Below are 14,836 nucleotides of genomic sequence, written 5' to 3' on the forward strand. Positions count from 1 at the left end.
GACAGGATATCTAGATGCCTTGGCCCACATTAATGGTTATGAAGTTCTTAGTAGCCAAGAAACACTAGATTCATTTTGCTCACATGATAAACCATTTTACAGCAGGGAAACCGGGGCCCAGAGAGGTTAAAGAAGCTGGTAAGATCACTGATCTGGGAGCCTGGCTGCCTAATGATTGAGCCACCCTTCCACATTGGTGGAGTCTCTGCAGCTGCCAGGCACATTGGTGAGGCCTCTCAGGGCTATGTGCTTCCATCTCTAAAAGGAGTGCGATGCTCCCTTCCAGCTCCAAGAGGTACTGGTTCTCAAGTTTATACGTGTGTGTAGGAGGGCAGGGGGGTGGGTGGCTTCCGGCTGCTTCCAGCAGGGCTGACATCCTGCCCCAGCCCACCCCCAGCTCCTGGCGGGGTGGGGAGCATCACCTCTCCTGGGGGGGGGGGGGTTGGGTGAAGACAGCTGCTGGACGGAAGAGCAGTGGAATAGAGGGAAAGGAAAGATGCTGAGCCCAAGAGAGGGGCCCGTCTCCCTTCCCCTCCTCCCACTCTCCTGGGATCGCTCTCTCCTCTCCTTGAGATGTCAGAAACCTCTCTCTGTGGCTGCTGGAGAAGGGCTGGGAGCATGAGGCTTGGAAACCCATAGCGCCCTTCCCTGCCGCCTGCCAGCCGCCCTCCCTAGCTGCAGCAGAAGCTATAAAAAGCACAGCCCTTCAACAATAGGTGACATCACCCAGCGGCGGAAAGAACTGGATTCTGCCAGATGCCAGGGAGAGTTACAGCCCCCAGCCTTCCCTCAGGACAGGAGCCCCTTGGGAAAGGGCTTGGTATGCTCTTGGATCCCTGAGAAGAGGGGCTTCGACTCTTGAAGACCTCCTCATGCCCTAAGGGAGAGGAGACTGGTGGGGGGAGGGGGCAGACCTGGGGGATGGACTTCACTGGAGATTTTTCAAGGGATAGAGATATGGGAAAAGAGCTGGGAGCAGGGTTGAGGCTGGCTGGATCCCCTCAGTGTCCTCTGAACGTTGTGAGACAAGCAGAGGGTGGGGAGTGGGTATGCAGGGCCTGCCAGGGTCTCTCTGGGTCCCTTTGGGAGCTGGTTCCCTCCCCAGCTCTGGCACGTAGCACAGTGCCTGGTATACAGTGCATATGCTGACTGACCTCTTAACCTTGGTTCTGGGTGTGGTGTCTGAGGCGCAGTAAGTTGGTTATGTGATCTGGAGTGGGTTGAAGGGTGCCTGACGCTGGAGGGGGCAATGGCAGAGATGGGAAGGTCAATCAGAGCGGTGCTGGCAGCGTTGACCAGCCTCCTCACCCTACCCTGGGGGCAGCTGGTTCTCTGCCTTTCCAGCTCCCCTCCTAGGACCCAGGCAAGGATGCCCTGCTCTGTGTGCCCTCAGTGCCCTGCATGGGCTTGGCATAGGGAGCTCACTGAGTCGGAGAGACTGTGTCAGATGAATCTGAACTGTCAGCCCCTTCAGGCTCTGAGCCTCAGTTTCCTCACCTAAAGCCAGGGCTGTGGGTAGTTGCTCAGGGTGCCAGCTGGGAGTCAGGAGACCTGGGTTCCAGGTCCGTCTGGGACGTAAGCCCGTGTGATCCTGGGCCCTTGGTGTGCCCTTCTCCAGGAGGGGCTTGTTTCCAGTCATGGCAGGGGCAGGGGAGATATTGACTCCAATGCCAAGACCTCTGGCCCTGAGGCTGGGGAGGGGCAGAGACATGAGCTGGCTGGACTGGCAGCTTAGTTCCTCTTTGTTCTAGAGACTTAATCCCCTTCTCTCTGGTGAGCAGCCCCAGGCCAACCCCTCTCCCCCTGTGGCCCCAAGCCCCATGTTCTTTCTCTTTATACCCTCAACATGTACGCGAGTCATACCCCGCTCCTGGCACTCCCTTTCTCTCTGTTGAGCCACATTCCAGCACCGCCCAGCTGGCTGGGGTTCCGTTCCACTTCTTCCACAAAGCCGCTGTGACCCATCCAGCCCCTTCCCTGACCCCAGATCATGCAGTGTCTCCACGCCACACAGATGTAGGGGCTCCTGTTCAGATGGCTTGAGAAGCACAAGTCTCACTTCAAAGTTCAGCTGCTCACCCTGGCGTCCCAAGCCTTCCCTCTCTGCTCCTGACCTCCGTTCACAGCCTCCCTTCCTGCCCAGTCACCGTCTCCATTTTGCTGCAGAAAGTAACCAAACCTGATGGACTGTGCCCATCACAAATTCTTGCCCTCCTTTCTTATGCTGTGCCCTGCCCCTGATGTTGCTGCTCTCAGGAATCCTCTTGAGTTGACTCAGGGCTTTGACTTTTAGGAGTTGGTCAAGCCCATTCTACTCTATTCTCTCTCTCCACAACACTCCCTTTTACTAGACACTGTGCCAGCTGACCTCCTCCCTACCCCCTAATTTATTAACCAGTGGGGACTATTTACTGTGAATCTTTTTCTTTGGATAATTCATTAGATGGACTATATTCATTCTCATGCATTCATTTATCTTTCTATTCATCTACCTATTCACCTTCATCCTGTCATCCTTCCTTCCTTCCATTCATCTATCTATCCATTATCCATCCATTCAGTGATCTATGCATCAGTGTAGTAATCCATCCAAAGATCCATTCATCTAGCTATCTGTTTGTCCATCCATTCATCCATCCATCCAACCAACCATCCCAACCAACCTACTAAGCATCTACTAGGTACTAGGCTCTGTGCTGGATGCTTGGGATTCAGAACCAAAAGGCCATGAGCTCTCAGGCCAGTCTGGAAAGACAGGAGACAGGAGCACCAAAGTTTCTCCTAGCTCCAATATCCTGGAAGTCTACGACCTGCTCCCAGACTATGCCAGTGAGGACTAGAGAGATGCTTGTGGTCTGATCTTCCCTCATCTGGGAACACCAGGGGCTAGAGCAGCCCCTCCTCGCCAGCTCAGCTGAGGCTCTGAAATCCCATCTCGCTCCCAGGCTGGTGTGTTGACATTGCTGAAGGGCAACTGAGGAAAGGCCTGGGGCCCTTCTCCAGAAACATAGACACTGCCGCCAACACCTGACTCTGCCTCCACGTGTGCAAGTCAGCAGAGCCTGGGGAAAGGGCGACCAGAAAGCAGCTTCACATGTTGCTCTCCCTGGATTCTTTATCTCCCCTTTCCAAATTATCTGCCTCCTTTCTTCCCTCATCTCATCCCTCCAACCTGTTCTCTCTTCTCCTTCCCTCTGTCTCCCTGTTCCCTCCTCCTCACTTTCCTTCTCCTATTTCTTCTTTCTCCTCATTAAGTGGTAGGATGCATGGTGTTCAAATTCTGGGCCACCACTGTGGGTCCTTGGACAAGTCATGACAAACCTCAGCCTGGTGTCCATCCCTAAAACCATGGCTTACAGAGGATGAAACTACCCAGCCTGCAAGAATAGGGTCTCTTTTGCTCATGGTGCATCCATTTCTCATTTCTCCCCCTTTTCCCTTCTTCCTTGCCCATATTCCTTTTCTGATCCTTCTCCTTTTGCCATCACAGATAGAGTGCCAAATCACAGATTTAGTCTTTTTGTTCTGTTCTCACCTACAAAGTCAACACCTCTGAATGAAATCACGGTAAAGGCAGCAGACCTGCCATACAGTTCATGGACTGGCTCCCTGTCCTCTTCCTCACTCCCTGTCCCAGGGCTAGCTGAAGGGATGACCAAGAGGACAGAAGAGGGGCAAAGAAGGGAGGAGGAGGGAATTTAGGGAGGAAGGCCTCCAGGAGGAAGCAGGGAGGCATCCCCGTGCACCCATCCTCTCTGGGGAACACCCCTCCTGCTCACCGACGTGTCCTCTGAGCACGAGGCAATGATGTTGTCGATGAAGGGGTTCCACTTGATGTCCAGCACATTGCCCTGGTGACCGCAGACCTTGGGGTAGTTGGGTTCGATCCTGCCCGTCTGCCAAGGAGAGAGAGGGAAAGAGAAGAGAGAGGGGATTAGTTTGATGGCCCTGGGATGACCTGAAAGAAGAGCCAGAAGGTCCTAGAGGGTCCACTAATGTTTCTGGATCCCTGCATCTGGCTGGGCCAGACTGCTCTGTGGCTGCATCCTCCCAACACTGAATGGTGGTGGGAGGGTCCCAGAGCAGGGTGGGTGGGGCCATGCTGGTCCACACGACATCTGAGTGCAACTTAGAGAAAGGTGTCCCTTCCTCAAGATGTAACCATCCACCTGAACCACCAAAGCCTGGTGGGCAGCAGCGCTGGCAGTTCGTGGGCCATATGTCTGTACTTCTGCCCCATCTCTAGGGGGAGCTGACCCGGACAGGTTTGGATCAAGAGGCCGCTCTTTCCTGCCGCTCCAGGAACTGGTGGGAGAGGTCTGAATCTCGGGGCACACGCACATGTTAATCTGCCTGGGACGTGAACGGTGCTGTTCCCAGATGTGGTGCATGCTTGTTCAGTGTGTGCCCGGTGCCCTGGGGCTGAAAGCACCGCCTCTGGAACCACACAGGCCTGTGTTTGAATCACAGCTCTGCCGCTTTTGAGCTCAGAGGCCTCTGGAAAGTCAACGAACTTCTCTAGGCCTCGGTTTCCTCATTTCCTTTCTTTCTTTTTTTCACTGCTTCAGCAACTTTATTTTCAGACACGTGGATATAAAATCAGCTGGAAAGCTTGAGAGTGCAGCTGTCATAAGAGAGGTTCCTCATTAGTATTGCTGTGAAGATTAAATGAGCGAATGTGCTTAACAAAGTACTTAGCGTGGAGATTATCATCATAGTGAATGCCCCATACCCGATACTAGGTATTATCATACAGGTTAGATGACACCTCCTCCAGGAAGTCTTCTTTCAAAGAATTAAGCACTCCTCCTCGGTGAGCTCATTGTATTCTGTGCTTCCTTCTATTATAGGCACCATCGCAAAGACCTGCAGTCTGCTTAAATGGCAACCCACTCCAGTACTCTTGCCTGGAGAATCCAATGGATGGAGGAGCCTGGTAGGCTACAGTCCACGGGGTCGCTAAGAGTCAGACACGACTGAGCGACTTCACTTTCTGTCTGTTTATGAGCAACTGAGGACTGCCTTGTCTCTGAATCTCCAGCAGCTTACAAGTCTGGCAAACAGTAGGTGCTCAGTACATGACTTGAAAGACATCCTGCAGAGGAGATGTAGTCCACAAAAGACGGGGCAAGGGGAGTCGGGGTGAGGGGTAGTTCCACACCTACTGGCTGCAAAGGTGGAAGAGAGGAGAAACTGGAGACAGAGGCTGTGTCTCCATCCCCAGGTTGTTTAACATGAGATTTTTGGTGTGTGGAGGAAACAGGAAGGGTTTTCCCAGTCACTGCCCATCAGCTAACAGTGGTTAGATGATCAGAGGCATCTGAGGCAGGTCAAACCTCACCCTCCTTTAAGTTCCTCAACTGAATAAGGAGGAAATCAACCAGTTTCAGGCAAGCCCCTGCTACACGTGCCTTATAGTTCACCAGTGTGATGGGGCAAGAGTTATTTCAGAGTGTGTGTCCTGCCGTAACCTCTTCCCCACCCACTTCTTGTCTGAATGTCTATCTCCAGGTTGTCTGATTTTTTTTAATAACACAGCAATGGCAGTGGTATGGAGGGTGAGGGATGAGGCAGAGAAAGAGAGAGAGGAAAAAGGCCTCGGAGATTGTACGTGGGAGAACTTCACTGACACTGTATCCTGGGGGAAATTAGAGATTTAAGGAAAAGGATTTGGGGAATATGGCTCTCAGTTAAGAATGGGATCCCCTTTTGCATCTTATGAGGGACACAATATGAATTGGAATACCCTTTTCAATTACTTTTAGGCTGTTGGACTATGTTTCTTTAATTGAGACTCTGAGTAGAGACTGATCCCTAGGATTTACTAGAGTTACAAAGTAGCTTCTTTAACTCTCACAAAACCCTGGGAATTAGGCATGAGGAAATGAATGCCCAGAAATGTTAAGCAACTTGCCCAAGGTCACCCAGCTGAAAGCAAAGCTAGGATTCCCATACAGGGGTGACCCTCAAAGCCGAGCTGAACCCCACTGCTTATTGCTGGCCAACTCCCCTCCTCCAGCTCTGATGTCCACGGGCTGACAGGCCCTGCATCACCTGTTTCCACAGCTCACGTGCTCTCTGCCAGAGCCTTCTCTCCTTACATCTGATCCTGAAGGCTGCCCTGAGTAAAGCTGTTTGCATTCAGCTTTCAGTACCCAGGCAGATCTCAGGGGCCCTGAATCAGTCAGTCAATAGGTAGCCAGTAGCTAGCAGCAGCTTCTGGTCAGCAGCCTGCGGGTGATGTCCTGGAGCGACAGGTGAAGCCATATCACTGGAGTGTATCAGAATGGGGAGAGGTCAAGTTTCTACACTGCAGGGGGTGGGGGGTGGGTGGGCTTCCCAGGTGGTGCAGTAGTAAAGAACCCGCCTGCCAATGCAAAAGATGCTGGAGATGCGGGTTCGATCCCTGGGTCAGGAAGAGCCCCTGGAGAAGGAAATGGCAACCCACTCCAGTATTCTTGCCTGGGAAATCTCATGGACAGAGGAGCCTGGTGGGTTATTAGTCCACGAGGTTGCAAAGAGTCAGACACAACTGAGCACGCACCCATGCACCATCCTGACAGACCGTATCCTTCCAGGTGGACTTTCCTTTTCAAAATGGATGCCTTCCCCAAAGGGATGGTTAACATTGATTTTCATGGCTGAATCACATTGTTGTTCTTGTAAATGGTGACCCACAGAGTTCTGCAGGGCAGAACCTGCTCAGCTGTATACAGCATCCTCAGTGGGAGGGATCTCTTTTCAAATTGGCAGCTCTGAATTTTCCTGTTTTATATAGTAGGGCTCATATATATATATTTCGGCCATGCCATGCACCTTGTAGGATCTTAATTCCCCAACCAGGGATCAAACTCTGGCCCACGGCAGTGAAACCACTGAATCCTAAACCACTGGACTGCTAGGGAATTCCCCAAATTTTGTTTGAAAGACAAGATTCATTGCTAAGAAGAAAAGTTTGAAAACCACAGTTATATACAGAAATCAAGCAAATTTTTAAATACAATTATTAACACCAGGAGAAGAATTGCGTAAGAAAGCATATACAATCATAGTGACGATGATTATGGACAATATTTACATTGTGGTACTAATGTAAATCCTGAATGTTTATTTAAACATGGACTTCCCTGGTGGCTCATATGGTAAAGCGTCTGTCTACAGTGTGGGAGACCTGAGTTTGATCCCTGGGTTGGGAAGATTCCCTGGAGAAGGAAATGGCAACCCACTCCAGTACTCTTGCCTAAAAAATCCCATGGACGGAGGAGCCTGGTGCAGGCTACTGCCCATGGGGTTGCAAAGAGTCGGACAGGACTGAGAGACTTCACTTTCACTTTCAGTAATGTAAATCCTGAATGTTTATTTAAACCTGAGTTGTGTTATAATATACTGGGCTGGCAGAGGTAGGAAAAATGTGTGTGTGTAGAGTTAAGACAGGAGACGGAGCTGCTAGAGAGCCAGATCCTCATCTTCCATAATAGGAAGTCAATAGACAGTGTCTAAGATTTTAAAAAAATCAAGACATTGAAGAGAAAGCATGTCATTAAGAAATACAAAGAGAAGTACAAAAAGTAACAGCTCAAAACATTGGAAGCAGCTAAGGAGTAGGAAATGAGGGGTGTAGCAAAGCAGGGTAAAGATCGAGGGGACAGGGCCTGGTGTGCTAGTAAGCGTTTAACAACTGATTTTCCAGGAAAGAAAGGCCTGGTTTGGAACATTTGCCAATTTCAGTGGCAAATGCCCATTATTTCAAACTACCACGGTGCTACCACCAGAAGTAGAGTTAAAAGCACTACAAGGTGCACGGCATGGCCAAAATATATATATATGAGCCCTACTATATAAAACAGTAACTTAGGAGGCTTCCCTGGTGGGGACAGGGGATAAGAACCTACCTGCCAATGAGGAAGACACAGGTTTGATCCCTGGTCCAGGAAGATTCCACAGGCCAAGGAGCAACTAAGCCCAGGAGCCACAGCTACTGAGCCTGCGTGCTGCAATTACCAAAGCTGGTGTACTGCCACTACTGAAGCCTGTCCATGCAGAGCCCGTGCTCTGCAACAAGGGAAGCTGTTGCAGTGAGAAGCCCACGCACCGCGTCTAGAAAGGAGCCCCTGCTCGCCACAGCTAGAGAAAATCCATGTGTAGCAACGAAGACCCAGCACAGCCAGGAAATAAATTAAATAAATAAGATGCATTTATTAGGAAAAAAGAGACCGCAGCACACCAGACAGTAGTAAAATAATTAGGAAGAAACAAATTTTTAATATTTAGTACTTCTGTTTTTAACATAATTCATTTAATTGAAAGTTGCATAAATTGTAATAATCGTGCTTAAAAAGTGGCAGGGAAAACTCCTAAAAATTTAACAACACACAAAAATTAAACAAAAATTTAAACATGAGCTGACACAGCCCTTGCAGTGTTATAGGCCTCAGTACTATTAGACTTCATGACCCCTGTACAATTATTACTCTTAGAGACCTGACAAAGAACAAACAAATAAAATGCATGTATCAGGTGTTCTAAAGGAAGCTTGTTCTGAAATTGTTTTCCTGAATCTGTAACAAATGTGAACAATCCTCTCCTCAGACCCTTCAAATGCCTCTGTTTTCTGTTCTACTTTCTGGATGCAGGTGTGGCTAGAGACCAAATGCAGATCTGGTTCTTCACGGCAACCCAACACTGCCGTCTCATAGTTGTGCCCATGGCAACACTAATAGCTATTATTAATATAGCAATATAATCAAACATATTAATTTACAGACACCATCACATTTAATCCTCATAGCAACCCCAGCTTATATCTGAGAAAATAGTTGTGTAAAGAGCTTCTCCCTGCTGGCGCTAGTGGTAAAGAACCCGCTTGCCAACGCACGAGATGTAAGAGACAGGGGTTTGATCCCTGGGTCAGGAAGATTCCCTGGAGGAGGACATGGCAACCTACTCCAGTCTTCTTGCCTGCATGTCCCACGGGCAGAGGAGCCTGGTGGGCTACAGTCCATAGGGTTGAGTGGGACGCAACTAAAGCGACTTAGCACAGCACAAACAGCTTCTGAGGAGTGAAGTCAAAGTTGCTCACTGTTTCATAACTTTAGAATCACTGTTGAGATGGTCAGCTCACAGAATTGTTCCAGCAGGAGGGTTCCCCAGGGTCCTGGGGTCTAACGTGTCATTTGAACCTCAAAAGGAGCTTGAGCCTCAACAGAACGGGGACAGAAATCTTGCTGCATAGGGTGGGGAGGGGGTGCCTGTTACACGATGTCTATAATCATTGGGGAGATCTTCAGGCTGTTAGGGCAGGCCTTGTCCTGGCCACCTTGAAGGACAAATCCAGTCGGGACAGACCTTCGATGTCAGATGGCAGCGGTCGTGCACCCTGAGTCTTCTCAAGGAGGAGCCCAGAGCTGGAGATCAGGCTGCAGCTCAAATATTCCTGAGCTGCCGAAAGACAGAGCTGGGAGGGGCTGGGACATGGCCTCTACAGGGTGCAGGGGAGTGCCAAGCAGGGCAAATTTCCCACAGATCTATTTGACAGGGTCTTGGGCTTCCCTGGTGGCTCAGCGGTTAAAGCATCTGCCGGCAACGCGGGAGACCTGGTTTCGACCCTTGGCTTGGGAAGATCCTCTGGAGGAGGGCATGGAAACTCACTCCAGTATTCTTGCCTGGAGAACCCCCATGAACAGAGGAGCCTGGTGAGCTACAGTCCATGGGGTCGCAAAGAGTCGGACACGACTGAGTGACTAAGCGACGAAGCACAGCGCAGGACAAAGATTTTTGTTTTTATTTGTATGATGTATTTTTTATATTTTGGCCGTGCCACTAAGCTTGTGGGACCTCAGTTTCCAGACCAGGGATCGAATCTGGGCCGTGGCAGTGATAACACTGCATCCTAACCACTAGGTCACCAGGAAACTCCCTCAAAGACTTAAAAGTTCCTTAGCCTTTGATCAATAACTCCACTTTGGGAATGCATCCCAGAGAAATGAACAGGGAAGCATACTAAGACATTCACTGCCTGGTTATTTGTAAGAAGGAACAAAACTAAAAGCTCAACAATGGTACATTGCAGAAATGAATTTTAGGATGCCAATATAATGGAATATTATGAAATCACTTAAAATCATATTTTCAAAAAATATTTAATGACATGGGAATTGCTCAAGGGCTAATGGTAAGTGAAACAGTCAGAATCAAGTTTATACCTAAAATGATCCCTAGCTATTAAAAAAAAAAGTCTGTAAGAAAATGCATCAAAAGGTTAATAGCGACAATCTCTCGTTAGTTGGATATTAGTTTTTCTCATTTTTATGCAATGAACATTTATAATTTCTAATAAAAATATAAATGTCATTTAAAACACACACACACACCATAGTGTTTTGTTTCTGGTACCCCAGGCAGGTGGGAGATGATCACCATAGATTTGATTGAAAACTATCCTTCTCTGGTTTCAGTTAAGCAGGTCTTAAGAAAATGAGATGCAGACTCCTACTGACCAGATTTACATGTTTCAGAAGCTTTGGTGGAACATAGATATGGTTTGCTCATACAGGTTTCTTTACTCACTTATTGCCACACAGATAGTTTAGGGGAAAATAAGATCCTTGAAATTGAATAAAATTATATAGCTAATTGAAAATATGTTTCAGCATGTGTGTGTGTGTGTGTGTGTGTGGTGCATGTGTGCAGGCAGGCCAGGCTCTCCCTTGGAGAGGCTGGACGGTGTGGCTCACCCAGCAGATTGCCAGGGGAACGGCGGGTACCCTGGGCCCCAGTCCAGGCTTTATTTGAACCCAGTGAACTGACTGAGATATTTTCAAAACAACCTGCATTGCAGCTTCAGCTTCCTAGAATTTCCCATGGTTGCAAAGCTGAATTTTGTACACAGAAGCAAAATGTTTTCTTACCTGGGGAATCAGCTTAGTGAGGCAGAAAGAAAAGAGTGAGCAGGAGGCAGGCTTTCTAGGCCCGGTCTCAGGCCACCTCATCAACCAGATGAACTTGAACGTGCCCCTTGGCTTCTCCGGGCTTCCCAGATTCCTGGACCCTGGGCAAATCCCTCTCTGCTTCTTCCTGGCTGCCCATTTTACTGTATGAAGCCAGGTACACCTGCAACCAGAGGGCCTAGCTTCTGGCACACCAGGACAGAAGGCATGGATGAGCGTCAAGTCATGGGGATGGCATCACTAGAGGTAACAATGAAAAAGACGAGGATGGCGATAAAGACCGTTTGACAAGTGCTTACAAAGTGTCTTCTGCTCAGCAATTTGCATACATTATTTTATGTAAGTCTTGTTACAAAGTTTTAATAACTCCAGCAAGGACCTACTGTATAGCACAGGGGACTCTGCTCAATATTCTGTAATAACATAAATGGGAAAAGAATTTGAAAAGGAATAGATGCATGTATACGTATCACTGAATCACTTTGCTGTACCCCTGAAACTAGCACAACATTGTTAACCAATATAAATTTTAAAAAATTAAATTTATTAAATCCTACAACTCCCCTATAACAATCCATTTTATGGATGAGAAAACCACACTCTGGTCAATGATTTGCAGAAGGTGATGCAGCTGGGCAATGAGAAGCTGCAATTTGCATTGGGTGCTGTCTGGCTCTGAGGCACCTCGGCTACACTGCCCTCCTGTTTCAGAATGTAGGTGAGGGCCTCCCCAGTGGTCCAGGGATTAAGGATCTGCCTGCCAATGCAGGCGACATGGGTTTGATCCCTGGTCCAGGAAGACCACACATGCCAGGGGTCAACTACGCCCATGTGCCACAAATACGGAGCCCATGCTCTCAAGCTGTGCTCTAGAGCCCGTGCTCTGCAACAAGAGAAGCTACCACAATGAGAAACCCGTGTATCACAATGAAGAGCAGTTCCTGCTCGCTGCAGCTAGAGAAAGCTGGCACACAGCCGCGAAGACCCAGCGCAGCCAACGATAAACGAATAATTTTTAAAAACGATGTAGGTGAGACACTTGATAGATAAGTGGTGATTGTTGTTCAGTTGCTCAGTCCTGTCCAACTCTTTGCGACCCCATAGACTGCAGCACACCAGGCTTCCCTGTCCTTCACCACGTCCCAGGGCTTGCTCAAACTCACTGAGTCGGTGCAGCCGTCCCATCATCTCATCCTCTGTCACCCCCTTCTCCTCTTGCCTTCAATCCTTCCCAGCATCAGGGTCTTTTCTAATGAGTCAGCTCATTGCATCAGGTGACCAAAGTATTGGAGCTTCAGCATCAGTCCTTCCAATGAATGTTCAGGGTTGATTTCCTTTAGGATGGACTGGTTTGATATCCTTGTGGCCCGAGAGACTCTCAAGAGTCTTCTCCGGGACCACAATTCAAAAGCATCAATTCTTTGGCACTCAGTCTTCTTCACGGTCCAACTCTCACATCCGTAAATTAGGGGGGGAAGTCATAAATCAGAAGTAGGCCTTCAGAATTTCTCATAAGGTTATCAGAAGGGACTGACTGGCAACTCAGTGGTGAAAACCCTTATGCTTGCTCCTGAAGACCCTCCCTTCCCCAACGCTGTCTTTCCTCTCCCTTGCCCTAGTGGTTCTCAAACTTTGCTTTTGTTTTAGAATCACATGGGAAGTTTTAAAAATTCCAGTGCCCAGGTGGGCATCCCGTATCAATTTAATCCCAGCGTCTGGGAAGGGGGAGCCAGGCATCACTGTATTTTAAAGATTTCCAACTGATTCCCTTGGGCAGTGAAGTGTGTGAGCCACTACCCTAAAGACTCCATATTCTGCGGGGCCCTCAGGGAAGTACCTGCAAAGCCCATTCCTTCTGGCACAGGAGCAGAGACTGTCGGTGTTGCTAGGTGTGGATGCCAGGGGTGAGAAGTCAAAAAACAGCATTGCATGTTTAGTGCAGGTCCAGATAAAGCAAATAGGAAGAAAACTGGTCACATCAGGCGATGTACGATTTAAAAGAAACCCCAGGGCAACAGATAACTCTGACCCAGGAGATGGGTGAGCTCACAGTGGAACCCCAAGCTTCTGCATGAGAGATGTTTTGGGCTCTCCACCCTTCTGCCTCTGTCATCCCACTCCCTCCTCCACGTGCTGCCCCAGGCTATCCGAGTAGGCTGCCTACCGCTGTCTTCCCTTCTCTGGATGGACGTGGACATTAGTGAGAGAGTTATTATAAACTAGGCAATGTAGTCCTTCCCTCTAAAGCTCTGGGCAGAGTCAGGCCCCTGTGTCCAAGCCTCCTGAGTGTGAAGGAGGCCTCGGCCTGCAGTTCTCAGCCTTGACACTTCACAAAGCGCTTGCACCTGCATTATCTAATTATTAATGCCCAGGGAAGGGGTGACCCAAGGGAACTTGCTCCTGGTCATCTCCACGTGGCAGTGATACCAGAACAAGACTGTGCAGCCTCAGAGCTCCGGGTACCACCATGGCCTTCTCAGCAGGGCCTAAGCATTGTGTGTCCTTGGTCCAGAGCAGGGGTCCCCAATGTCCAGTGTCTAAAGCCTGATGATCTGAGGTGGCGCTCATGTTATAATAATAGAAACTAAGTGCACAATAAGTAATGTGCTTGCACCACCCCCAAACCATTCTCCTCTGCCCTGGTCTGTGGAAAAACTGTCTTTCACGAAACGGGTCCCTGGTCCCCAAAAGGTTGGGGACTGCTGGTCCAAAGTGTGGGTACCAGCACCCCAGGGGGTGCCCAATCTGCCAGTGGCTGTCCCCAACACACGAGCACACACAGGCACGCACGCTCACACATTTACACATGCCCATTCCCCCCATATAAACTACTCTCCACACCACTTCTTCCCAGGCCTCCGACTGCACGCCTTCCTTCCCTCCATCGCATCAGAACTTCCTGGGCTCATGTCCCACACATCAGGGCCCTGCACTCTTCAGCCCGTTAATCTGAAATAATATGTATAATAAACAAGAGCCTGCTAAGGAGAACACTGGAGGCTAATGGGTCAGTCCATTTCTCCCTGTAGGCCATCGATGTGCATGTTCGCAGCAACTTTTTAGAGAAGGCCATTTAGCCCAGAGGTGGTCTCTCCTGGGTGTCTGGACCCCTGGGCAGTCCTCTGGGACTATTTTGGGGGAAGGGCTTTGTTCGTGCTAGAGCTCACAGGACTGTCCTCGGATTTCTGAAGTGGGTCCATCGATTTGCCCCTTGTCTCTAGTGTCTGCCCTCTGCAGTTCTCTCTGATCCAGCTTACATACCGTTGCCTAATTTTTCCAGAGTACAGCTCTGCTGCAGTAAGTCTCCCACTCTGAAATTTTCAATGGCTCCCTACTCTCCCTACTATCTTGACTTTTAAAGCCAAATTCCTTATGAGACATCAGAACTGCTGTGGTCCCAGCCTGACCCTGCCTTGATACAATCGCCAACCCTACTGCTCATGCCACACGGGTGACTCTCCACACCCCCGAACTCCAACGCTCCTGCCACCCAATAACCTTTGGTTCCTGGCTCAGCCCTGCCTCCAGGCTGTGAGCACCCCGAGGCCGGTGACCTTGGCCCCCACCTTCAGAGCCTCCTTTAGTGCCCTGCTCATAACAAGCACTTGAGCTGGGCCGGTGACTATCAGCCCGCTTCCCACCTCTGAGCCTTTGCTCACGCTGTTCCCTCAGCCCAGACGCCCTTCCCCATCCTCAGCACCCAGAAAACACCGTCCAGGGAGCAGACGTATCTCTCAACCTTTCCCATGCTGGGAGATAATACTGGATCCTGCTGTTCTGACCTTGAGAAATTCTAGGTCTGGGGCTGAGCTTTGGGGTAGATTCACAGTCAAAGGGCAGAGTGTGTAACAAAGGCTGTGATGCTCTGAAGGCCGTCACCCTGTCAGACA

General features: G+C 49.5%; 1 protein-coding gene across 1 annotated transcript in view; it reads right to left on the reverse strand.

Annotated features, from left to right (window-relative positions):
• Positions 1-14,836, reverse strand: part of LOC120860873 (coronin-2B) — a 147,817-nt gene that overhangs the window by 22,989 nt on the left and 109,992 nt on the right. Inside the window, exon 3 of the mRNA XM_040236575.1 lies at positions 3,780-3,896. Within this exon, the coding sequence (XP_040092509.1) occupies positions 3,780-3,896 (117 nt within the window). The remainder of the gene's footprint in view (positions 1-3,779; positions 3,897-14,836) is intronic.

Source organism: Oryx dammah, unplaced genomic scaffold (assembly GCF_014754425.2).
Source record: "Oryx dammah isolate SB20612 unplaced genomic scaffold, SCBI_Odam_1.1 HiC_scaffold_11209, whole genome shotgun sequence".
In the NCBI taxonomy this organism is placed as follows: Eukaryota; Metazoa; Chordata; class Mammalia; order Artiodactyla; family Bovidae; genus Oryx; species Oryx dammah.